This window comes from Zophobas morio, unplaced genomic scaffold, assembly GCF_036711695.1.
Source record: "Zophobas morio isolate AGI-343-1 ecotype UQ-CSIRO unplaced genomic scaffold, CSIRO_AGI_Zmor_V1 ptg000031l, whole genome shotgun sequence".
Taxonomy (NCBI): domain Eukaryota; kingdom Metazoa; phylum Arthropoda; class Insecta; order Coleoptera; family Tenebrionidae; genus Zophobas; species Zophobas morio.
The window spans coordinates 11,730,452-11,755,050 of NW_026972136.1; the positions used below are offsets into that span (position 1 = coordinate 11,730,452).

Sequence of the window (24,599 nt, forward strand, 5' to 3'; positions counted from 1 at the left end):
ATATTATGTTGATGTAGTCCAAAAGAAAAATATATTTGTAATCAAACTATCGCCGCGACAGCACTGGATCGAGCGTATGAAACACAACTCCGCGCGTTGGTTATAAATCAGAATGTATAAAGTACGGCGTTCATCGTTTGTAAGTCACAGCGTCCAAAATTTATACTAACTTATATTAGCAGCTATATTCAGAGTTTTCAAAATCTGTCTAACAGTCAGAATGTAAAAACGGAATGTGTGATTAAATAATCATTTATTCGTAAACGTCTATAAATTTGCTTAAGGTGCTTTATTTCCGCGATCCTCATACGATAAGAGACGGCTATTTGGATCGAAAACGTAAATTGGGCCAAAAATTTTGAAGTTATGTTATTAGCATTTCTGTTTGTATTGCCAAAAGGGTGTTGCAATTTTGCATTCATGAAGCGAACAGCTATGCTAAACTTAAGTTGCATATTTATCTTTACGTTTATTTACTCTCGAGTTAAATACACGTTTTGAAATTAAAGAAGCATTTTTTTTCATAGGACGCGTTCCGTCATTACCAAAATTTTAATAGTTAACTCAACAAACTGCATTTTTCTGAATATACCAATTTCTAGAATAGATACGTAAATTTATGAAGCCGCTTTCGTTGTTTTGTAACAATTTTTTTGTAATGATTCATAAAAATAGAATTTTCAGTAAGAACTTGACTTTCAAAAGTTCCAAATCAAAATTTAATATTCATCCCTAAAAGGAAGCGGAATATCTTGTTAAGTAATAATTATTTAGGCATCAAAGGTGAAATCGTATCATAACGTGCTTATCCCCGTAACACCGCTAAGAGAAGTCTCTTAGTCCTGAAAGCAGAAATAAAGTCAAAAATTTATAGGTTATATTATTAGAATTCTCGTTTGGTATTACCAAAACGGTGTTGCAATTTTCCATTCATATTGCGAACAGCAATGCGAAACTTAATTTGCATATTTACAAATAAGATAGTAAGAGATTAACGTCTCTGTTATTTTAATGTTAAACAGAATATCGCTTTTTTAATTAAAAATTGACTTGAATTGAAATTTTCAGCGCTGTTGCCACTTTATTGAGGCTCAAAATATTAACGAGAATGACAAATTTCTAATTTTTTACTGATAAATAGGTAACCATTGATAGCAGTATCGTAGCGTATTGAATAATTTTAAAGTTTATTTGTCTGCGTTATATGCCAGCATGAAAATGTTACTCATCGTTATTTTACTGCAAACATTTAAATCAAATTAGGGAACGATGCATCTGCATCTGATGCATCCAGCGTTGTCTCGTTGACCTTGGAAATCTGTAGCAAGTGTAATAATATTGTGCAATACTGTCTACTGCACTTGCCGCCAACCTACCAGCCTACCACCGCGTCCCGTCAGTCTCCAATTTGTAGTTGTAACGAAGAGTCGAATGTAGCCGCTGTTGTTGTTATCACGCTATTGTTGTTTATTGTGCCATCGTTGTTTATTCTGCCATCGTTGTTTATTCTGCCATCGTTGTTTATTCTGCCATCGTTGTTTATTCTGCCATCGTTGTTACGTAAAAAAAGTGAATTTTATCACAATATGTGTGACTCGGAAGCAGGAAGTTCTGGCCTAGGTCGTTCTAGAGAAAGGTAGGTGAATAATTTTTTTTATTACGCACTTCAATAACAATAATTTCTGGTGATTCTATACTTTGGCTTAAATTGTTGAACAAAACGTGTTGTGCAGATAACGCTAGGGGAGTTCCGGCCACAGTGGTTTGGTGGTCATTTTTTCACTTAGATTTTTATACATTTTAGTTGTGTATCATTAGTCCGATGTATTTGTTGAATGACGACCGCCATTAACCACACAAAGTAATTATAAAAAAAATCAAAAACTTAATTTTAACGCAAAAGTAGTCGTAGAGTCGGGTGGCGTAAAATAAGGGCCTGAATAGAGAATACTTTCATATTTAAAAGTAAATGTATTTCAGTGTGCCATCTTTTTGAATTCAGTTAGAAATACTGTTAAATTATGTGGTTGATCCATATTGGTAATCAAGAAAAAAAGCTCATTTATCAATGACCTCAGACTTGAAAAAAATTACATCTAAAACAACATTAAAGTTCCGTTATCATAAAAATTCAGATATTTATTTCTTAGCGATCTTTCTGTTAGTGTTATTAAATTGATCTTGTTTCAACGTTTTTGCCGTAGCCTGGTATTTTTTTCTTTTTCAAATTTTTAACTTACTATTGCTTTTGTTAAAGTTTAAAAACATATGCTGCCCATAAGGAATACGAAAGTTGAAAAATGTTGTAGATTGTTTTTAGTACTTGCATTTTTATGTTGCTCTTGTAGTGATACAGTTTGATTTCAATCGATAAGCTTCTACGACAAAAACAAAATTTTTCACAAAAATGGCTTTCTAAGAGTAAAACAATAAAAATGCTAATGCTAGTTTGCTAAATTTTTATAAATACATATATGTCTATGTCAGGGTTGGAAAAAATCGGATTAAAAAAAAAATCAAAAATCAATGATTAGTTTTTAAATTACATTTTTTTTGTTTTTTTTAATGTTTTTAATTTTTCTTTGATTTTTTTAGTTTTTCGGTTACCCACAGTAATTCAAACTTCAAAAGTAGTGAGACAAAAATTAAAAGTTATGTAACTAAATTTTAACTTTTAATTATTTTTATTCAGTTTTTAAAAGCTATATTTTAGTAGTTGTTGTAATTTTCATTTTCTAGGTATTTTCATACATTCACAAATGCGGCTCTGCCTAGTTTGAATCGTGCCTCTATCGGCAAATGTAAACTGCAGCTGACGAAATAAATACTTTACGTTCCAAGAGTCTAATTCTATTAATTTTGGGAAAGTGTCGTAAAACCATTGTCAGTTTCTTTTATTGAAAGCTTGAAAGGGTCTGCATCCATTGTAGACGTAAACGTAAACATGCCAGATGCTTGTTTTTTGCTATTAATTTACGACACTGCCAAAGTTAGGAGAATTGGATTGTACTTGTAAATTGTAACGGATCTTTCGCCTTCGTGGTGTCCCGGAAAAATCTACGTAAATTGCGGCGGCACTCAGGTAGTACCCTTATTGAATTAAATTGCATTTAAAAGACTGTAACATGCATTATATGCTCGTAATTCAAAAAGAAAATTTAAAAAATCAAGAATGATTTAAATCAATGATTAAAAAAAAAATACTTGGTTTAAATTACGATTTAAATCAAAAAGTCAGGCCAACCCTGGTCTAGGGACAATATCGAGTCTGCAACTTTCGCAAATGATAAAAACTACTTCGCGTCAGTTATACAACAGAACAATAAAATCGGAACGCCCTGCTATCAATTTGAATATATTTTAAGTCCATTGGCTTCAATTAATCAAAAAATTTGTCTAATGTGTTACGCAGTTATTTAACAACACAGTAGAAAAGAGTATATGTTAATAGTGCTAGTAGTGGGAGTAGATTAGAGCTTGGGTAGTTATTAAAATCTAGTTGTATTGGCTTGCTTTCTTTCTTCTTCTAACAGACCTGAATTTTATCGCAAAAATTTCATATCATTATACAGGGTGAGTCACAAAACACGCGGTCATCGATAACTCATAAATTGTTAGAAAAAAAGTCAAGCACCAAAATTTACGATACTTTGAGGGCTGTATGCTAAAATTATTTTTATTTAACTCAGAATCTTCAGTTTATTAGGGTTGGGACACTGCTTGTTTTTTTTTTTTTTTAATGAAACGCCCATATATTTCTACATTTACTAGCCATTTCCTGGTTTTTATAAGCATAATTTATCATTTAAAATCGATTGCGAGGTTGCCACGTTATTCCTTTTTTTTTTAATTCTTTCGACAATGAAAGAGTTATCAAAAAAATCGCAAATTGTGTGTTACAATATTTGGCACTTTGTTGTCGTACCAATTAAATCAAATTTTAAAATACCCATTGTTTAAAAAAGTTCTGATAGTTTAATACAATTTACAAATATGGATATTTATATTTTTCCATTAGCACACAGTGTTTTATTACGATATCTTATTCTAATTTTGTGCTCATTTTTTCAATATGTCAATGTCTCTTAAAAAAGTAAAAAAAAAAACATAGGAACTCTCAACTTTAAATATAGAAAATACTTAACAAATGGGGAAGAAAACAAAAAATAGAATGAGATGCGATAATAAAATACATGATGTTGTATTTGAAAAAATTGGAATATCGTTATTTGAAAATTGTAATACTTATTTTTTTGATAAACATTATGTACATGAAGATTTAATTTTATTTATACCACAACAAAGCGCGTCTTTCCACAAAATCTTGTTACACAAATTTAAAAAATAACCCTGCTGCGATTTTATTTGTGAATACTTTCATTCCCAAAAAAATTGAAGAAAATTGGAATAGCGTGCCAACGTGGCATCGGAATTTCAAAAATAAATTATCATTTCTAATAATTGATGAAACATCAAGGAACGCGCGGTAAATGACTCGCCCTGCGAAATTTGTAATATCTCATTAAAAAGTATTTTGAAAAAACTACGAATAGGTAATAATAAAAAAATTAGAATACTCTGAAAGTGAGGGAAACTCTGGACATGCACATTTAGAAAAGCAGCGATATAGAACAAAAAAATAACAAAAATGATAAGTACATATCAGCATTTTTTTAATTTTGTAATTATTGGATATATTCTTCCCATTAACAGAAGATAAAAAGTACAGTAACGTATTGTTTACGTGAAATTTAGAAATAGTAAGTTCAACATGCATGTTTTGATTTCATTTTAAAATAATTCACTTACAATTTTATGTTATACAAAGTGTCAAACGATAACACAAGCTGCATTATCACGTCAAAACAAACCAACAATTATTAAGAAGTTGGGGCCATAGTTTGCTCCAATCCGAATTAAAATACGCTTTTGAGGATCTATTAACGCAGGGTCAGAAAGAGTACTAACGGCAAAATTGGCAAGGTCGATAACAGCACATTTGCGACCCCAACTTCTTAAGGATGATTTCTTGCTTGATTTGAAGTGATACAGCTTGCGTTAACGTTTGGCAATTCAAACCTGCCATCCTGTATAAAAGTAAAAAATACGCAACTCCTAAAAAAACGGTGTATATTCAAATTGTTCCCTGAAAACAGTTTTTAATTAATCTCTTTGAAGTCACAATTTTTCAACACTAGATTATATTTTGATTAAAGTGCAACACTTCAAGTCAAAGTTTCAGTATTTATTTTTGTCGTAGTTATTGTACGAAATTCTCGAAGGGGGAATGTAAAGATCCGATGTGCAATTTAAAGCATCCCTATAAGTTCTGTCGGGACTTTCAAATGGAGAGATGTCATAGAGAGTACTGTCGATACCTTCATGTGTCCTCAAAAGATGAAATCCAGTACAGAGAAACGCTATATCAAAGCGACACCATGAGGTACGAGACGTTGAGAACATTACAAATTTCGGGCATTTGTCAAGAATTTAAACAATTCGGCAACTGTAAATACGGAAGCAAATGCAAATTTACTCATAGGACAATAGAGGAACAAGAAAATGATAAGTTTATTTGTCCAGTCTGTTTCTCCGAAATAAGCATGACCTCTTGGTGCATTTTGAACCCTTGTATGCATAGTACTTGCGAAGGTTGTTTAAGAGAATTGATTGCACGTGATATGCCTCAATGCCCTGTATGCAGAGGCCAAATAGAGGAGGGAAGTTGTCCACTTTCTTTTATTGGTACTTTTTTTTTTAATTTTTCGTCTTTGACTCCAATTTAATCGATCAGCTTCAGTAGCTCATCGGTTCGATCCGCTGAAATTTTATGTGCTATATGATCTCGTTTTTAGAATTTTAACACCCACTCCCTGCAGAGAGTTCTTAATGAAGAGATGTAGAAGGGTTCAGTGCAAATACCGCCATGAATTTATTATATGTAACAAGATCCAATGTTTGGGCAGTTTAAAGTGCATCATGGTACATAATTTAACTCCGCAGGAAATAGAGCAGGTTGAAAGTGAGGAGATGCCTTTTTCACAAAATATTAATATCGAACTGCGTCGGCTAGCCTATGTTATAACAAATAGTTATAAAGCAGATATCCAGAATCATATGTGTACAAGGGAGCTCACAAGAACAGAAACTTGTATAAGAAAAACATGTGTAGTCTGTAAGCCTCAAGAAAACTATCCGTTGCCCCTCATGAGTATGTTATGACAAAATGTGTTTGACATTTTATTTTTCACTTTTTTTTATTAGGAAAAATTGTATGCCACTCCTGTAGATTGCCATTGTTGCCCAGTAAGTCTTTCTACTTAGTCACATGCGGGCATGTTATTTGTGAACAATGCTTATCTCATGCCAGAGTGGTGGTCTTAGAAGAGGACGACACAGTTTTATATTTCTGCCCTGATCCCTTGTGCGCTTCAATGACTGAAGTCAAAAGATTGCATTGGTAAGTAGTTTCGCTTTTTGCTTTCGTAGAAAATTGTTAGAAATTTAGCTTGTGATCAGTAGTGGAATCTTGGAACTTCATTTGGTACTTATAATTATGTAATTATTCGCTTCAAACAAAAATACTTAACAAGCAGGAAAAACCCGTTTTCCGGTTTCAAAATAGAAACAAAACGGGAATTTTGTTTTCTTGCTTCAAAACAAAAAAATTAAAACACGATATTTCAAAAGTTCGATACACCAATATGTGGCAAGGTGTATCTGGCTCAAAGCAAAAAATTGTCATGTTTTCGCATTTTTTCTTTTTCGTTTCGCCCAAGAAATTTTAGAACCAGTGTTTGTGTTATGGTCTTAACGAGTTCATCACTTATTTTTCAGAAAAAAAAAACGTCTTACCCATCACCTGACATATTCAGAGGGAACTCCTAAAATCTTTCAAATATGGCATAAAACACTCAAAAAAAGGATGCTGGACAATGTTATAATGAGTAGTTCAGGTAACTCATTTCTACTCTTTATAATCAATCTATTTCATGTCAATCTTCTTCTATAGATCTGAATGTTTTGAAATTGGCAAAACAACATTTAGAGGACACAGAATGTTGGCAAGTTGATTTGGTGCGACCAATAGAAGAGATCGTTTTTGAATACGTACCCTGCAGCCGATACGAGATAAGTGACAGCGACGAAGAACCTTTCCAAAGTAATGCTACCGACGAAGAATATGAGCCAACTTCTGAAGTGTCAGAAGAAAGCGATGAAAATGGCGAAACATCTGAGCACACGAAGTCTCAGTTACAGACTTGCAAGAAAAGATTGTTTGAAGGAGGTAGGTATTTCATTAAGTAATTATAATTACGAAATATTCAGGCTTTTTGTAAAAAAAATCCAAAACGTCTTTTTAATGGCCGACTTAGATTTTTTTACTCTTGTCTTAAACTCAGGTTTCTATTTTCTCGGATTCTGATCAATTTTATTAAAATGTCAATTTTTTTTCGTTAGCTTTCTTGCTAACATTTCCAAAGATGCTATAAAAATGATTAGTACCTAACTTAACATAATAAACGTAACTTACATAACACATGTAACACTAATTACCTATACATTATACATATGCTATTTCCAATATACTTTCGTGCATAAACATAAACCAATATTACACATTTTTGAAAACAAACAACTTACACACATCCATCACATATTTTTATTCGTCCATCTGAAAAATCTTTTCTTAACTCAAATGTTAAACTCCAAACCACCAATCGGGTGTTATGTAAGTTGCAAATAAGACTTTTGGCATACCAAAACTTTTTTTTTTAAATAACTAGAAAAATTTTTTCTAGCTATGCCTGATACCTAAATGTAGTATATTTTAATATACAGGGTTAGTATAAAGTCCCGGAACGGGCGAATAACTTTATTTGAAAAGTTTTTTGCTGAAATTTTTTTTGGATATATACCTACAACATTGATTGCATTGATTACAACATACAGGTTTTTTGGCATTTTCTGATGCAGAATAAAAAACTAATTTCAGAAATTATCAACTTGTTTATTTCTAGTGAAACAACATCTGGGTGTTCCATTAAAGTTGCCATGTTTAATTATACATCCAAAGCAAATTTCAGAAAAAAAAACTTTTCAAATAACAAAGTTATTCAAACGTTTCGGGACTTTATACTAACCCTGTATAATTCTCTGGAACAACCCAATAAATAATGTATGCAATGCCATTTGAAAAGTAAGTTACTCTCATCTGTAGAGATTTTTACAACTTACGTTATACCTAATATTAGTCGTTTATAATGTTCTAATAATTTTTCAAATATTTATAGAAGGACAAAGTTCAAGTAGTTCTTCAATGCCCACTACCTCGAACCGCAATGAAGACTTTGACTTGATGTTTACGCCATTGGTTTCGCCTGTTGAAGAATCAAACTGCAGGATTTCCGCTCATTTGACCATTTATATAAAGAAATGTTTCGTTTCAATGAAGATACACACCGTTTTACATGAAGGGCATTACGTTTGTGATGCTTGCAGTGGAGATGACAATACCATCAGCGGATTTTTGTATTCTGGTTTGCCCGCGACAGACCATAAATGTATGTATAGTAACAAAAAAATGCAAATCGAAGTTTAATTTTTGTTGTAGGTAATAAACTTTCCGACAAAAACAGAACACTTGTGCTGCTGTCTAGAAATTTTGGCGAACGTGAAATCCAAGTGAAAGTTCGTTACTGTCTCCCCGTCGGAAAATTAATAGGGGAGGAACTGCCGATTGAAGAGGAACGTAAGTTCATAACACCGTTAATTATGGATTGTGGTTCTTCTGCCCTAGTAAACCCATTAACGTCAAAAACCAAAGGAAAACGCCATTGTTGTTATTTCTGTGAACAGTTTTTTGTTGAAATGTCTTCACATATTCTTCGAAAACACAAAGATCAGGAAGAAGTGAAAAATATTATGACTATGAAAGCTAATAGTGTGGAACGGAATGCTGCGTTACGAGAGATCAGGCGAAAGGGTGATTATAATTTTAACAAAAATGCCACCTGTGAGGAAAAAATTGCTATAAGGAGAGTAGTGACAGGACAAGCCTCCAATTTAATTACTTGCCCAAATTGTTTTGGTGAAATAATGACCAGAAACTTTGCTCGACATGAACGCAAATGTACTGGACGGCCACCAAATAGAAGAAATGTGCTTAAAGAAGCTCGCTTTAAGATTATCCAGAAGGAATTTACAGCGAATTCTTTCAGTCAGAAACTTTTTCTCGCTTTCTTAGAGCCTGTTCAAGTTGGGCTAATTCTACACGAGATATTAGAAGATAAATGTTTGAAACTTGTTGCTGAAAGATATTCCTTAATGCATCGTGGTTCATACAGCGCATTAAAGAACGATCGCCAACATTTGCGTAGAATGGCACGATTGATTTTAGATGTTAAAGACATAAACCCCTCCATTCTGGATTTTGAAGATCTGATACTCTATGGAGGTTATGATGCCTTACTAGAGGGAGTTTTCAATTTGTGTTCACTTGACAAGGAAACAGGCGAGTTTGGAAAGCCAAGTCTGGCAAAAGCTTTACGATCGAGTATTACATTTCTTTTAGACGCACTTAACGTTGATTATTTAACTCATAATCTTCCCACACAATGTGAAGAGCGTGGCCGTTTCGACAATTTCAAAACTCTCCATGATAAAAACTATGGAATCTATGTTGGCAGGTCAGCTGGTCGAACCAGCTTGCAAAGAAAAGCAGCCAAATTACATAATTTACCAAAGGCAAAGGACGTTAAATTATTTTCCACATTGATAGTTTCTGAAGCGGAGCAGGCGTATCAACGGTTACAGGACGGTTTCGATTTCGACACATGGCTAAAATTAGGAAAGGCTGCGTTGGCAAGAGTTATTGTGTACAATAGACGTAGAGTCAGTGAAGTTGCAAGTATGTCGTTGGAATTGTATAACAAAAAAATCGAACTTGATGATGAAATACTTCAATCCCTTCCAATGTATCAACGGGAGTTAGCGAATAAATACAAAGTTATGACTTTGATTGGAAAGCGTCTACATATATTACATGTGCTGTTGGACGAAAATCAATGCAGGTAAATGAGTACTTTGATTTTTCTACTTTTTAAAAGATTTTTGATTGTGTTGTAGGTATCTAGATATGTTTCTCCAATATCGAAAAGAAGCTGGTGTTCCCTATTCAAACAATTACCTTTTTGGTATACCTACGAGAGCGATGTTTATCGATGCTTCAGTTGTTTTAAGAGATTACTCAGAGAAATGTGGTGCTGAAGAACCGCATCTTTTACGTTCCACTTATTTAAGAAAACAAGTCGCAACCCTTTCCCAATTGTTAACAATGAATGACAATGAAATCGGTCAGATTGCAAAATTGATGGGTCATAGTCAGAAAGTCCATGAACAAGTATATCGACAAGACGAACTTTTATTTCAACTAACAGGGTGGGCAAAATTTTTGACTATCGTAGATGGAGAAGAACTCTTTTCATACAGAGGTAAAAGTCTCGACGAAATACTCACTATTGCACAAGATTTACCAGTACCTGAAGAGGATCCGGCGTTAGACGATCATATTACCTCTGAAGAATTATTAGGAGACAATCTCAGTTTGGATTCGTTTGAAACTACCTGTTCAACAGAAAGTACAATCAACAGAATGGAAACGAACCTCATGCAGGAGGTATCAACAGACACTCAAGTCTCACAATCAGGTGTGATAGAATGTTATACTACAGACAATATTACTGAAGTGCCTTCGGATCGTCGAAAGTGTGACAAAGTTACACATACTACACAAGAAGCGCTTTCTGAAAAAGTAGGGGGTACGTATGCTGAAAAGTCTAGAAAATTGTATATCATTGCTGATATTTTTTATAGCGAGAGCCAGTACTGAAGACCGGAGGATTGAAACACCAAAGAAAAAAATATCGAGTCACAGGGGAACTTTGAACACGAAGTCACCAAAATCGCAGAAATCACCAAGAAAAACGACAATCGCGGAGATAAAGCAGAAATTGCAAATAACTCCTGTAAAGAGAAGAGGAAAGAAACCATTCACCTCAGAGCAAATGTCTTTAATGCAGAGACATTTTTCGCAATACATATCCAGGGGTCATTTGGCACCACCGAAGCTGTGTGCAGAATTTGTTGAAACGAACCAGCTCTTCTCTGATCGCAGTGGTCGAGACGTGTACAACTGGATCCAGTATCAGAGAACTAAGCGAAGATGAAACTAGTGGATCAGCTGTCTCTTTTGTTTTTTTTTTGTTTTGTTTACAAGTTGTGATAATTTTTGATATTTTTGTAATTTTAAACACTGACTTTACATGTTAATATTGTATTAAATTTTATAATATAATAAAAAATGTCTTAAATTCACAGCTCGTATTTTTAACTCGAGAGTAAACACAAACGTGCAAGTAATTGCTTTCTGCAAACAGGAATGCAGAATTGCAAAACCGTTGAATTCGAGACTAAATAAACGAAAATATAAAACTTAAGATTTGCATTGCTGTTCTCAAGATGAAAGCTTAATTGTAAAGCCGCTGTGTTCTGTTGTAAGTGTTGCAAATCATTGCGAATGTAGTATGCAACCAACCTTGCTCAATTTTTCGTTTAATTACATGAAAACATATCAATTTCCGAATTTTAAATCAAATAGATTTATTCAAGCTTTCATGTTTACAATATTTTGTATAAATGTTAATTATAATATGATGGTGGAGTTGTCAATGTCCAAGTAGACATCCTGGTAAATTTTTCAACACAGTCAGGATAACACATAAACGTTCCACGGGGCTAGAGAATATTCGGGCCTAAGAGACTAGCTGAGACACACACAAATTGTGTTATGCCATTTCTGACTTACCAACTTCATCGCCATCTGAATATGAGTAGAATCACTATAAAGCCATTAAACTCTTAGGCCGGTGTACCCCCTTCGCCTGCTAAGATGTGTAATAATGGCACGGGCCTAGAGCGTTGTATATCGTCATGGCTATTATTATTATTATTAAATTTCGATATTTTAATTTTGGATTTATCAATTTCTTGAGATCTCAATTTATCGAGATTCGGATGTTTCGATGTTTTGATTGTTCAATCTCCCGATTTATCAATTTTTCCATTTTTAGCTTTTTGATTTTGCGATTTTGGCCTATTTCGGTTTCTCAGTTTTTCGATTTTTTGACTTCTCTTTTGATGTTTCTGAATTTTCAGTTTTCCGATTTCTCAATTAATCTATTTTTTAATTTTTCCATTCCTCGACTTCCCAAAGTTTCGATTTTTCAGTTCTTTAATTTTTTGATCTTTCAGGTTCTTGTTTTTCAATTTTTCGGTTTTTTAATTTCCTAATTTTTGGATATTGCGATCAATTTTTGGATTTTTCGACTTTTCGATTTTTGGACTCCTAGATTTTTTTACTTTTTGGATTTTTCAATTTTTAAATTTCTAGGTTTTTCGATTTCTCGACTTTACAGTTCTTCTATTTTTCAATTTTCCTAATTTTTAAATTGTCGATTTTTTTATTTCTCGGTTTCTGGATGTATCTCGATGTTCCGATTTTTGGATTTTTAAGTTTTTTTTCGATTTTTTACTTTTGGGCTTTTCAATTTTTCGATTTTTCAGTTTATCGATGTTTCGATTTTTCAGTTATCCGATTTTTCAATTTTTTAAATTCCCGAGTTTCGATTTCTCGATTTTTCAGTTTTTCGATTTTCCAATTTTTACTTTTTGATTTTTCAATTTTCCTAATTTTTAAATTGATTTTAATGTAAATTTTTGATTTTCGAATTTTTACTTTTTGATTTTTCAATTTTCCTAATTTTTAAATTGTCGATTTTTTTATTTCTCGGTTTCTGAATGTATCTCGATGTTCCGATTTTTGGATTTTTAAGTTTTTTTTCGATTTTTTACTTTTGGGCTTTTCAATTTTTCGATTTTCCAGTTTATCGATGTTTCGATTTTTCAGTTATCCGATTTTTCAATTTTTTAAATTCCCGAGTTTCGATTTCTCGATTTTTCAGTTTTTCGATTTTTATGTAAATTTTTGATTTTCGAATTTTTACTTTTTGATTTTTCAATTTTGCGATATTTGAATTGCTCAATGTTTTAAATTTTAGATTTTTCGATTTCTCGATTTTTTCATTTTTCAGTTTTTCAGTATTTCTATTTTCCAATTTTTCAAATTTTGACGTTGCTAAATTTTCAGTTTTCCCGTTTCTCAATTAATCTATTTTTGATTTTCCTATTTCTCGACTTCTCAAAGTTTCGATTTTTCAGTTCTTCAACTCTTCGATTTTTCGACATTGCTTTTTTGGATATTTCTTTCAGTTTTGGGGTTTTTCAGTATTTTGATTATTCGACTTTTCGATTTTTCGACTTTTTATTTTTCGGATTTGCAGTTTTCCGTTTTTCAAACTTTATTAGATTCTTCAATTTTTTGATTATTTTATTTTCGATTTCTCATTTTTTCGAATTTTTTAATTTTGGAGTTTTCAATTTTTTGAGATCTCAGTTTATCGAGATTCGGATATTTTGATCGTTCAATCTCTCGATTTATCAATTTTTCCATTTATAACTTTGATTTTTCGATTTTGGCCTATTTCGGTGTCTCAGTTTATCGATTTTTTACTTTTAGGCTTTTCGATTTTTCAATTTTCCAATTTTTCGATGTTTCGATTTTTCAGTTATCCGATTTTTCGATTTTTTAATTTTTTAAATTCTGGAGTTTCGAATTCTGGATTTGTCGATTTTTCATTTTTTCTATTTTTAAATTTCAAATTTTTATTTTTTGATTTTTTGATGTTTGGATTTCTCGATTCTTCGATTTTGTGATATTTTAATTGTTCAACGTTTTAGTTTTCGATTTTTCGATTTCCCGATTTTTTGATTTTTCAATTCTTCAGTATTTTTCAATTTTCGACGTTGCTAAATTTGCAATTTTCCGATTTCTCAAGTAATCTATTTTTTATTTTCCCACTTCTCAAAGTTTCGATTTTTCAGTTCTCCAATTCTTCGATTTTTCGACTTCGCTTTATTGGTTTTTCGATTTCCCAATTTTCCAATTTTTTAATACCACAATTTTTGAATATTTCTTTCAGTTTTGTTATTTTACAGTATTTTGATTCTTCAATTTTTTGATTTTTTATTTTTCTAATTATGTATCAGTTTTTCGTTTTTTAAACTTTAGATTTTTCAATATTTGGACTGTTTTATATTTCGATTTGTCAATTTTTCAACTTAAATTTCGATATTTTAATTTTTCATTTTTTCCAATTTTTTAATTTTGGATTTATCAATTTTTTGAGATCTCAATTGATCGAGATTCGGATGTTTCGATGTTTTGATTGTTCAATCTCCCGATTTATCAATTTTTCCATTTTTAGCTTTTTGATTTTGCGATTTTGGCCTATTTCGGTTTCTCAGTTTTTCGATTTTTTGACTTCTCGACTCCTCGATTTCTCGATCTTTTGATTTTTCGATTTGTCAGTTTTTCGATTTTTTACTTTCCGGCTTTTCGATTTTTCAATGTTTCGATTTTTGAATTATCCGATTTTTCAATTTTAATTTTTCAATGTTTTAAATTTTAGATTTTTAAATTTGTCGATTTTTCAGTTTTTCAATATTTTTTAATTTTTCAAATTTTGACGTTTCTGAATTTTCAGTTTTCCGATTTCTCAATTAATCTATTTTTTAATTTTTCCATTCCTCGACTTCCCAAAGTTTCGATTTTTCAGTTCTTTAATTTTTTGATCTTTCAGGTTCTTGTTTTTCAATTTTTCGGTTTTTTAATTTCCTAATTTCTGGATATTGCGATCAATTTTTGGATTTTTCAATACTTTCATTTTTCGACTTTTCGATTTTTCGACTCCTAGATTTTTTTACTTTTTGGATTTTCAATTTTTCGTGACACTTTAGATTTTTCAATTTTTAAATTTCTAGGTTTTTCGATTTCTCGAGTTTACAGTTCTTCAATTTTTCAATTTTCCTAATTTTTAAATTGTCGATTTTTTTATTTCTCGATGTATCTCGATGTTGCGATTTTTGGATTTTTAAGTTTTTTTTCGATTTTTTACTTTTGGGCTTTTCAATTTTTCGATTTTCCAGTTTATCGATGTTTCGATTTTTCAGTTATCCGATTTTTCAATTTTTTAAATTCCCGAGTTTCGATTTCTCGATTTTTCAGTTTTTCGATTTTTATGTAAATTTTTGATTTTCGAATTTTTACTTTTTGATTATTTAATGTTTGAATTTCTCGATTTTTCAAGTTTGCGATATTTGAATTGCTCAATGTTTTAAATTTTAGATTTTTTGATTTCTCGATTTTTTCATTTTTCAGTTTTTCAGTATTTCTATTTTCCAATTTTTCAAATTTTGACGTTGCTAAATTTTCAGTTTTCCCGTTTCTCAATTAATCTATTTTTGATTTTCCTATTTCTCGACTTCTCAAAGTTTCGATTTTTCAGTTCTTCAATTCTTCGATTTTTCGACATTGCTTTTTTGGATATTTCTTTCAGTTTTGGGGTTTTTCAGTATTTTGATTCTTCGACTTTTCGAATTTTCGATTTTTTATTTTTCGGATTTGCAGTTTTCCGTTTTTCAAACTATATTAGATTCTTCAATTTTTTTATTATTTTATTTTCGATTTCTCATTTTTTCGAATTTTTTAATTTTGGAGTTTTCAATTTTTTGAGATCTCAGTTTATCGAGATTCGGATATTTTGATCGTTCAATCTCTCGATTTATCAATTTTTCCATTTATAACTTTGATTTTTCGATTTTGGCCTATTTCGGTGTCTCAGTTTATCGATTTTTTACTTTTAGGCTTTTCGATTTTTCAATTTTCCAATTTTTCGATGTTTCGATTTTTCAGTTATCCGATTTTTCGATTTTTTAATTTTTTAAATTCTGGAGTTTCGAATTCTGGATTTGTCAATTTTTCATTTTTTCTATTTTTAAATTTCAAATTTTTATTTTTTGATTTTTTGATGTTTGGATTTCTCGATTCTTCGATTTTGTGATATTTTAATTGTTCAATGTTTTAGTTTTCGATTTTTCGATTTCCCGGTTTTTTGATTTTTCAATTCTTCAGTATTTTTCAATTTTCGACGTTGCTAAATTTGCAATTTTCCGATTTCTCAAGTAATCTATTTTTTATTTTCCCACTTCTCAAAGATTCGATTTCTCAGTTCTCCGATTCTTCGATTTTTCGACTTCGCTTTATTGGTTTTTCGATTTCCCAATTTTCCAATTTTTTAATACCACAATTTTTGAATATTTCTTTCAGTTTTGTTATTTTACAGTATTTTGATTCTTCAATTTTTTGATTTTTTATTTTTCTAATTATGTATCAGTTTTTCGTTTTTTAAACTTTAGATTTTTCAATATTTCGACTGTTTTATATTTCGATTTGTCAATTTTTCAACTTAAATTTCGATATTTTAATTTTTCATTTTTTCCAATTTTTTAATTTTGGATTTATCAATTTTTTGAGATCTCAATTTATCGAGATTCGGATGTTTCGATGTTTTGATTGTTCAATCTCCCGATTTATCAATTTTTCCATTTTTAGCTTTTTGATTTTTTGACTTCTCTTTTGACGTTTCTGAATTTTCAGTTTTCCGATTTCTCAATTAATCTATTTTTTAATTTTTCCATTCCTCGACTTCCCAAAGTTTCGATTTTTCAGTTCTTTAATTTTTTGATCTTTCAGGTTCTTGTTTTTCAATTTTTCGGTTTTTTAATTTCCTAATTTTTGGATATTGCGATCAATTTTTGGATTTTTCAATACTTTCATTTTTCGACTTTTCGATTTTTGGACTCCTAGATTTTTTTACTTTTTGGATTTTCAATTTTTCGTGACACTTTAGATTTTTCAATTTTTAAATTTCTAGCTTTTTCGATTTCTCGAGTTTACAGTTCTTCTATTTTTCAATTTTCCTAATTTTTAAATTGTCGATTTTTTTATTTCTCGATTTCTCGATGTATCTCGATGTTCCGATTTTTGGATTTTTTTCGATTTTTTACTTTTGGGCTTTTCAATTTTTCCAGTTTATCGATGTTTCGATTTTTCAGTTATCCGATTCTTCAATTTTTTAAATCCCCGAGTTTCGATTTCTCGATTTTTCAGTTTTTCGATTTTTATGTAAATTTTTGATTTTCGAATTTTTACTTTTTGATTATTTCATGTTTGAATTTCTCGATTTTTCAAGTTTACGATATTTGAATTGCTCAATGTTTTAAATTTTAGATTTTTTGATCTCTCGATTTTTTCATTTTTCAGTTTTTCAGTATTTTTTTCAAATTTTGACGTTGCTAAATTTTTTTTCCCGTTTCTCAATTAATCTATTTTTGATTTTCCTATTTCTCGAGTTCTCAAAAGTTTCGATTTTTCAGTTCTTCAATTCTTCGATTTTTCGACATTGCTTTTTTGTTTTTTTTTGGATTTTTCTTTCAGTTTTGGGGTTTTTCAGTATTTTGATTTTTCGGTTTTTCGATTTTTTATTTTTCGGATTTGCATTTTCCGTTTTTCAAACTTTATTAGATTTTTCAATTTTTTGATTATTTTATTTTCGATTTCTCATTTTTTCGAATTTTTTAATTTTGGAGTTTTCAATTTTTTGAGATCTCAGTTTATCGAGATTCGGATATTTGATTTGGATATTTGAGTTTTGGGATTTTGTAGTATTTCTCTTTTCGAGTTCTGGATTTTTCGATTTCTCGACTTTTTACATTTTGGATTTTTAGTTTTCCGTTTTTTAAACTTTCGATTTTTCAATTTTTTATCTGTTTTATGCTTCGGTTTCTCAATTTCTCAACTTTTAGATATTTTAACCAGAGAACACAGAGAAGCGTCACAGTTTAAATTAAATGACGGTTGAGGACTTCTCAATTTATGTTGGTAGCAGTGTTTGTTTCTAACTAGGAATAAAAGTAACTAGAAGAAATGTCATAATATTTTTAACGACGCGTTTTATTTTCGACAAATTGACACTAGATTTACCAGAATATTACAAGCTGCTTACTGTTTCCTTCCCTTTCATTCAGGTCACACGAATTACAATTATAGTGAAGCAAGGTTTTTATTGGCATCGACTATTTAAATTTGGCGCTTGAGGACTCCAATATCAATAAGGGTGGTTTTGCAAAATCAGCCTCTATGTCGCATCTCTGTGTTCTCTGTTTTAACTTCTCAATTTTTAAAATTTTAATAAATTTAATTTTAAAGTTTTTCGATTTCTCGAGATTTCAGTTCTTCTATATTTCAATTTTTCAAATTTCGGAATTTTTAAATTTTCAATTTTCCAATTTTTTTCTAACTTTTCGATTTTCCAATTTTTCGATGATTCGACTTTTTAATTAACCGATTGTTCAATTTCTCGATTTTTAAATTTTAGATTTTCCAATTTTTATTTTTTTGATTTTTTCATGTAGAAAATATCAACACGTTTTCACTGAAGTTAATACTTTTATGGCAGGTAATGTCCTGGCGGCTTCAAAAGTTAGGTCTACCACCAATTTAAATTTCCCGGACTATAGATACTAAACTTTTTTTTGTTTTTTTTTTTTTTGTCAGTATCTCATTGTGATATTTTTAACGTGACATATATCTTTTCCGTTTCAAAAATTATAACATAAACATTAACTCTTTTGGTTAACTGAAAAGAAAAGTCAACATGGCAACAGTTTTGTTCCCTTGAAATTAAAAGCAATAATTATTAATGCGCATAATTATGTTGTTATGTAAACTGATTATTGCCTTCAATTTTTAACCTCATGCTTTTGCCTTTGCTACTGTCTAAATTAAATCCTGTATTTGAGAATGTGAGTCACAAAATGCACAAACCTGCAAATGTAATCCTCCAATCCTATGTAAAGCTGTTGATGTGACTTGTGAAACAGGTTTAACAACATTATTTACAGTACTCTCTTGAAAGTCCTTAATATTGTGGAATGTACTGGCGGTGGCATCACTTATTGGTTTCATGGAAGTTCTGAAACCTTCAAGAGTTGTAATATGTTTCATTTCATCGAGCAAATTCTTAGCGGACGTTATTGGAGATAATACTTCTTTGTCATGATCTACAAAACAAAAAATAATTAATGAAGATAACACAATTAAACTGAAACCTGTAGCCGCTGTATCAATTTCTTTGTCTGACTCTCCCAAACTTATTGTATCAAGAATATCTTGTCCCAAAGGAATAGAAGTCAAATCTAAAGTATCATACCAAGTTTTACAACTTTTTGGTTCATAAATTTTAACCTCATCAGTCTTAATTTCACTGTAATCAGTAATAGTCGGTGGAGAACCATCAACTTCAGTCACTTCTTTGATCACGAAAGGTTCAGTTATGGTATCAAGCTTATTCAAACTAACTTTACTACCAGATTTAACCATGTCGGTTGGCGTGACATCACCTTTCTCTGTTATCTGGACAATTTTAACACTATTGTAGTTTTCAAGCTTTAAATCTAGCTTCTTATTGTTCGAAGCGCATGCTGTTAATATATAATAATTTAAAAACTCTGGATTTGAGATTAAATTTAAAATATAAAACATCACTTTTTTGGAAATTATGGAGACTAGAATTTGGTACGGAAGTGAATTTCCTAATTCCCAGTTGATGAAATGATTCAATAAATTAACAGTGAGCTGATGAATGAAGTAATTTTTGTCCTTTTTGGAGCTGCTACAAGTGTGTGAATACCTGAAAATTACAAAATTGTATTCACCTGAGAAAAACAAAGGTAAAATTAACCTGTATAAATCACTGATTTTTCCTGGATATTTGTCTCTTCGTTTTAAACTTCTGCGAAACTCCTTCAAATGTTTCAGATATAAATTAAATATCCCATGAATAATGACTTCATTCTCAAGACTCAACTGAACATTCATCATTTTCTTAAGAATCTCTTCAAGAAGCATTTTACTTTCCTCATTAAATGTTGGATCCGAACTTATATAAACGAACCATTTTTTAATAAAATATTTATCAATGTCCACAGTTAACTGTGTAACTGATGTCAGATCATCTAAATCCTCCTTTTGCTTGGATTCTGTCTTGAGTTTAAGTAGTCTCGATACGTCGATAGATTTATTTTGTTGAAGAAAATTCTGAAGGGTTACGAAACTAATCCAGGTACTTGACACCGCAACAATTACAACATATCCAAGTAAAGAAAAACCGGTAATGGGTAATACAAAGAACATATTACTTAAACACATCACTAACAAAAAGATTAACAACCAAAACAGTGGTTTCCAATATAATATAAAGTAGTTAACGACGTGCATTGTGCAACTGCAACAATAGAAACTCGAGAGGAGTTCTTTAGAAAGCTGTTATCATTCCGAAATAAATTTGTCACTACTTGCATTAATTAGTGATAAAATTTTGCGCCTTGTACCTTTGGTCCTTCCACTTCTAACTTTCAGGAATGCAATTTTTACCTATTTGAATTGAACAGAGAAGTTCTGTATCGGAAAAATTACTGGTATGGTTTAATACTGATCAGTTAAATGAAAACTGATTTTTTAAATATTTATTTACATTTTGGCGTTTAACATAACCTACACCTGCATTAAACATTGACAGCCACTTGACAGCTGACAGCTGTGGCTGACAGCATGGAACTTTTGATTGACTCTTTTCACGTTCCAGCAGAGGGCGCTGCGTTTGACAACATGACGGAAATATCGCTATTTTGTAATGGGACAAAAATTAATAATATTTTTACAAAAATGGTAGAAATTTCCGAAGAAACGAATAAAAAAATGACTTCTGGATATTGAAATCTACAAGCAAATGTCTTCAACTAATTTTCGGATATACACTGACCCCCAAAAAAACCGGCCACCCTGAAAAATTTCGCAAAACCAAACTTTATAAAAATTATTAATTTAACTAGTGATCGTTATTTTATTAAAGAATTATTCACTATTGACACATGATGTATAAATTAGCAAAAACAAGAAGACAAATAAACGCAAAATTAAATTTAATTTAACAAAATAACAGAAACAGAGCGAGAATTTGAGAGATGTTTGTTAAAGTTAACGGCATTGTTTTCGCGTGAAAACGTTTATTAACTGCCAAACTTATAAGCAAATGATGAAAAACACTGTTTACAACAACAGCCTCTTTTATTGTTTTAATTAAGAAAATATCGTACTTGGTATGTTTCTGTTATTTTATTAAATTAAATTTAATTCTGCGTTTACGTCTTCTTTTTTCAAATGTGTTTAGTTAAGTTTCGAAAATGTCAAAAATTGGGCGAAATTTGAAAAAATTTCAGTTTTAAAAGTTGTCTAAAAACTGCCAAAAAATTCAGGAACGTAGATCTCGACATGCTGATTCCAAAAATATACCATGTTGATGGCCACGGACCAACATTTTCGAAAGAATCGGTGCGAATTTTGAAAAATTTCTAAAAATTTCGATATTTCAACGGTCGATTCCGGAAAAACGGTTCGAGTTATTAAAGAAACGAGGCCGGGAGTGAGTTCTTGAGCTCGAAATCTACAAGAAAATGTGTTTAGTCAAGTTTCGAAAATGTCAAAAATTGGCCGAAATTTGAAGAAGGGGGGACTATTGAAAAAATTTCAGTTTTAAAAAAGTTGTATAAAAATTGTGAAAAAATTCAGGGACGTAGATTCCGACATGCTGATTGCAAAAATATAGCGTGTTGATGGTCAAGGAGCAAAATTTTCGGAAAATTCGGTGTCCAATTCGGATTTATCGAAATTTTTAAAAATTGCGATATTTCAATGGACGATTCTAGAAAAACAGTTTAAGTTACCGAAGAAATGAAGGCAGAAGTGACTTCTGCGGCCCAAAATCTACAAGCAAATATATTTACTTAGTTAAATTTCGAAAATCGTCGAGAATTGGTCGAAATTTGCATAAGGGATAGCCAATACGAATACATAATGGAAAATTTCATTTATGAAAAAGTCATTTACAAATTCTGAAAAAATTCAGGGATATAGATCCCAACGAAAAAGATAGCGTGTTTATAGTCACGGAGTAACATTTTTTTCGAATGTATCTATTATCCATTGTTGCTTAAGAATACTTTATTTCTGTTTAAAAAAAATAACTAGCACCGCCTATCCACCCTCTTCTCATTCTAACTAATAATTTTGTTTCTCTTCAGTATAAAGTCATTAATTTCATTCAGTTTGGATAAAATCAATCACTGAAAAGGAGACAAGGTGGGTGGGCGGGGTTAATTATGTTCTTTTGTCGACTGGGAATGGGAACTAAACATAGAATCTAGAATGTGGAAAAAGTGGGAAAAAAGCGCTAATCGTAACTTTTTTGTTAAAATTAGTCTTATCTTAGCAAGTACTAGCATCGCCTCCCCACCCCATTCTCATTCTTTTTACTAATTTTGTTTCTGTTGAGTATAAAATCATTAATTTCATTCAGTTTGTATAAAATCAATCACTGGAAAAGCGACAGGGTGGGTGGGCGGGGCTAATTATGTTCTTCTGTCGAGTGGGAGTGGAAACTAATAATGGAACAAACACTAATAATAATTTCCTTTTTTATCTACAAACTTTTATAAAGAACTATTTTGACGAAACTGTAAATGTCATTTGCCAAAATCAGTCTTATCTTAGCAAGTATTATCTCCGCCCACCCGCCCTTCATTTTCTTGGAAGGTATGTCATTTGCCAAGATCAGTCTTATCTTAGCAAGTACTAGCACCGACTACTCACCCTCTTCTCATTCTATCTACTAATTTTGTTTCTGTTCAGTATAAAATCATTAATTTCATTCAGTTTGGATAAAATCAATCAGTGAAAAGGGGACAGGGTGGGTGGGCGGGGCTAATTATGTTCTTCTGTCGAGTAGGAGTGGAAACTAATAATGGAATAATGGAACAAAAATTAATAATAATTTCCTTTTTCATCTACAAAATTTTATAGAGAGCTATTTTGACGAAACTGTAAATGTCACTTGCCAAAATCAGTCTTATCTTGACAAGTACTAGCCCCGCCCACTCGCCCTCTATTTTCTTGGAGGGTATGTCATTTGCCAAAATCAGTCTTATGGTAGGTAGAAAGTATTAGCACCGCCTACCTACCCTCTTCTCATTCTAACTAATAATTTTGTTTCTGTTGATTATAAAATCATTAATTTCACTCAGTTTGAATAAAATCAATCACTGAAAAGGAGACAGGGTGGGTGGGCGGGGCTAATTATGTTCTTCTGTCAAGTGGGAATGGAAAATAATAATAGAATCTAGAAAGTGAAAAAAGTAGAAAAAAAGCGCTAATCGTAACTTTCTTTGTTAAAATTAGTCTTATCTTAGCAAGTACTAGCACCGCTTCCTCGCCCTCTTCTCATTCTATCTACTAATTTTGTTTCTGTTGAGTATAAAATTATTCATTTCATTCGGTTTGTATAAAATCAATCACTGGAAAGGCGACAGGGTGGGTGGGCGGGATTAATTATGTTCTTCTGTCGAGTGGAAGTACTAGCATCGCCTCCCCACTAATAATGGAATAATGGAACAAACACTAATAATAATTTCCTTCTTTATCTACAAAATTTTATAAAGAGCTATTTTAACGAAACTGAAAATGTCATTTGCCAAAATCAGTTTTACCTTAGCAAGTACTAGCCCGCCCACCCGCCCTCCATTTTCTTGGAAGGTATGTCATTTGCCAAAATCAGTTTTATCGTAGCAAGTACTAGCACCGACGACCCATCCTCTTCTCATTCTATCTACTAATTTTGTTTCTGTTCACTATAAAATAATTAATTTCATTCAGATAAAATAATCACTGAAAAGGAGGCCTAATTATGTTCTTCTGTCGAGTGGGTGTGGAAACTAATAGTGGAATAGTGGAACAAAAATTAATAATAATTTCCTTTTTTATCTACAAAATTTTTATAGATAGCTATTTTGACGAAACTCTAAAAGTTGCTGCATTTCAATTAGCGATTTTAGAAAAACCGTTGAAATTTCCGAAGAAATGAATCCCAAAATGACTTCTCGATATCGAAATCTACAAAAAAATTTCTTCAACTAATTTTCGGACATGGTCGAAAATTTTAAAATAGCCAAAATCAGTCTTAACTTAACAAATACTAGCCCCGCCCACCCACCCTCTATTTTCTTAGAGAGTATGTCATTTCTCAAATTAGTCTTATTTTATCAAGTGCAAGAAGCCTCGCCCCCCTCTTTTCATTCTAACGACTAATTTTATTTCTGTTCAGTATAAGATCATTCATTTCATTCAGTTTGGATAAAATCGATCACTGAAAAGAAGACAGGGTGGGTGGGCGGGGCTAATTATGTTTTTCTGTCAAGTGGAAATGGAAACTAATAATAGAATCTAGAATGTGAAAAAAGTAGAGCTAATCGTAACTTTCTTTATTAAAATCGGTCTTATTATAGCAAGTACTAGCCCCACCCACCCGCCCTCTATTTTCTTGGAAGATATGTCATTTGCCAAAATCAGTCTTATTTTAGAAAGTACTAGCACCGCCTACCTACCCTATTCTCATTCTAACTAATAATTTTATTTCTGTTCAGCATAAGATCATTCATTTCATTCAGTTTGAATAAAATCAATCACTTAA

At 31.4% G+C, this 24,599-nt stretch overlaps 2 protein-coding genes and 1 long non-coding RNA gene across 7 annotated transcripts; 1 reads left to right on the plus strand and 2 right to left on the minus strand.

Annotated features, from left to right (window-relative positions):
- The first annotated feature begins 1,329 nt into the window (after window positions 1–1,329).
- On the plus strand, window positions 1,330–11,376 carry LOC135139661 (uncharacterized). 5 transcript variants are annotated; one of them, XM_064069967.1, is made up of 10 exons: window positions 1,330–1,636; window positions 5,261–6,211; window positions 6,265–6,460; window positions 6,838–6,956; window positions 7,013–7,288; window positions 8,295–8,564; window positions 8,615–9,514; window positions 9,575–10,073; window positions 10,129–10,820; window positions 10,876–11,376. In XM_064069967.1, exons 4-10 carry the CDS (start codon window positions 6,926–6,928, stop codon window positions 11,226–11,228), a joined length of 3,021 nt encoding a protein of 1,006 aa, XP_063926037.1. In that variant the 5' UTR covers window positions 1,330–1,636; window positions 5,261–6,211; window positions 6,265–6,460; window positions 6,838–6,925; the 3' UTR covers window positions 11,229–11,376. The 5 variants fall into 5 exon arrangements, with proteins under 5 accessions (XP_063926037.1, XP_063926034.1, XP_063926033.1 ...); XM_064069964.1 differs by having other exon boundaries at window positions 1,333–1,636; window positions 5,261–5,745; window positions 5,856–6,211; window positions 8,615–10,073; XM_064069963.1 differs by having other exon boundaries at window positions 1,333–1,636; window positions 8,615–10,073.
- Window positions 11,377–11,636: 260 nt separating this feature from the next.
- Window positions 11,637–12,000, minus strand: LOC135139663 (uncharacterized). The gene is made up of 2 exons (XR_010282180.1): window positions 11,867–12,000; window positions 11,637–11,813 (listed from the first exon to the last, which is right to left on the minus strand). It is a non-coding gene; the product is annotated as an uncharacterized LOC135139663 (long non-coding RNA).
- A 6,715-nt stretch (window positions 12,001–18,715) lies between these two features.
- On the minus strand, window positions 18,716–20,595 carry LOC135139260 (uncharacterized). Its single transcript, XM_064069427.1, has 3 exons — window positions 19,761–20,595; window positions 19,129–19,709; window positions 18,716–19,080 (listed from the first exon to the last, which is right to left on the minus strand). The coding sequence occupies exons 1-3, from the start codon at window positions 20,294–20,296 to the stop codon at window positions 18,797–18,799; spliced, it is 1,401 nt and encodes a 466-aa protein (XP_063925497.1). The 5' UTR covers window positions 20,297–20,595; the 3' UTR covers window positions 18,716–18,796.
- Between the last annotated feature and the right edge of the window lie 4,004 nt (window positions 20,596–24,599).

Excerpts from the sequence above, each read along its gene's own strand:
- LOC135139661 (XM_064069963.1), top strand. The coding sequence starts at position 6,926 with ATGCTGGACAATGTTATAATGAGTAGTTCAG. Across the intron at positions 7,289-8,294 it reads GAAAAGATTGTTTGAAGGAG|AAGGACAAAGTTCAAGTAGT; the intron begins GTAGGTATTTCA and ends AAATATTTATAG. Across the intron at positions 10,821-10,875 it reads GCTTTCTGAAAAAGTAGGGG|CGAGAGCCAGTACTGAAGAC; the intron begins GTACGTATGCTG and ends TATTTTTTATAG.
- LOC135139260 (XM_064069427.1), bottom strand. The coding sequence starts at position 20,296 with ATGCACGTCGTTAACTACTTTATATTATATTGGAAACCACTGTTTTGG. Across the intron at positions 19,710-19,760 it reads AAAATCAGTGATTTATACAG|GTATTCACACACTTGTAGCA; the intron begins GTTAATTTTACC and ends TGTAATTTTCAG. Across the intron at positions 19,081-19,128 it reads AATTGATACAGCGGCTACAG|ATCATGACAAAGAAGTATTA; the intron begins GTTTCAGTTTAA and ends TTTGTTTTGTAG.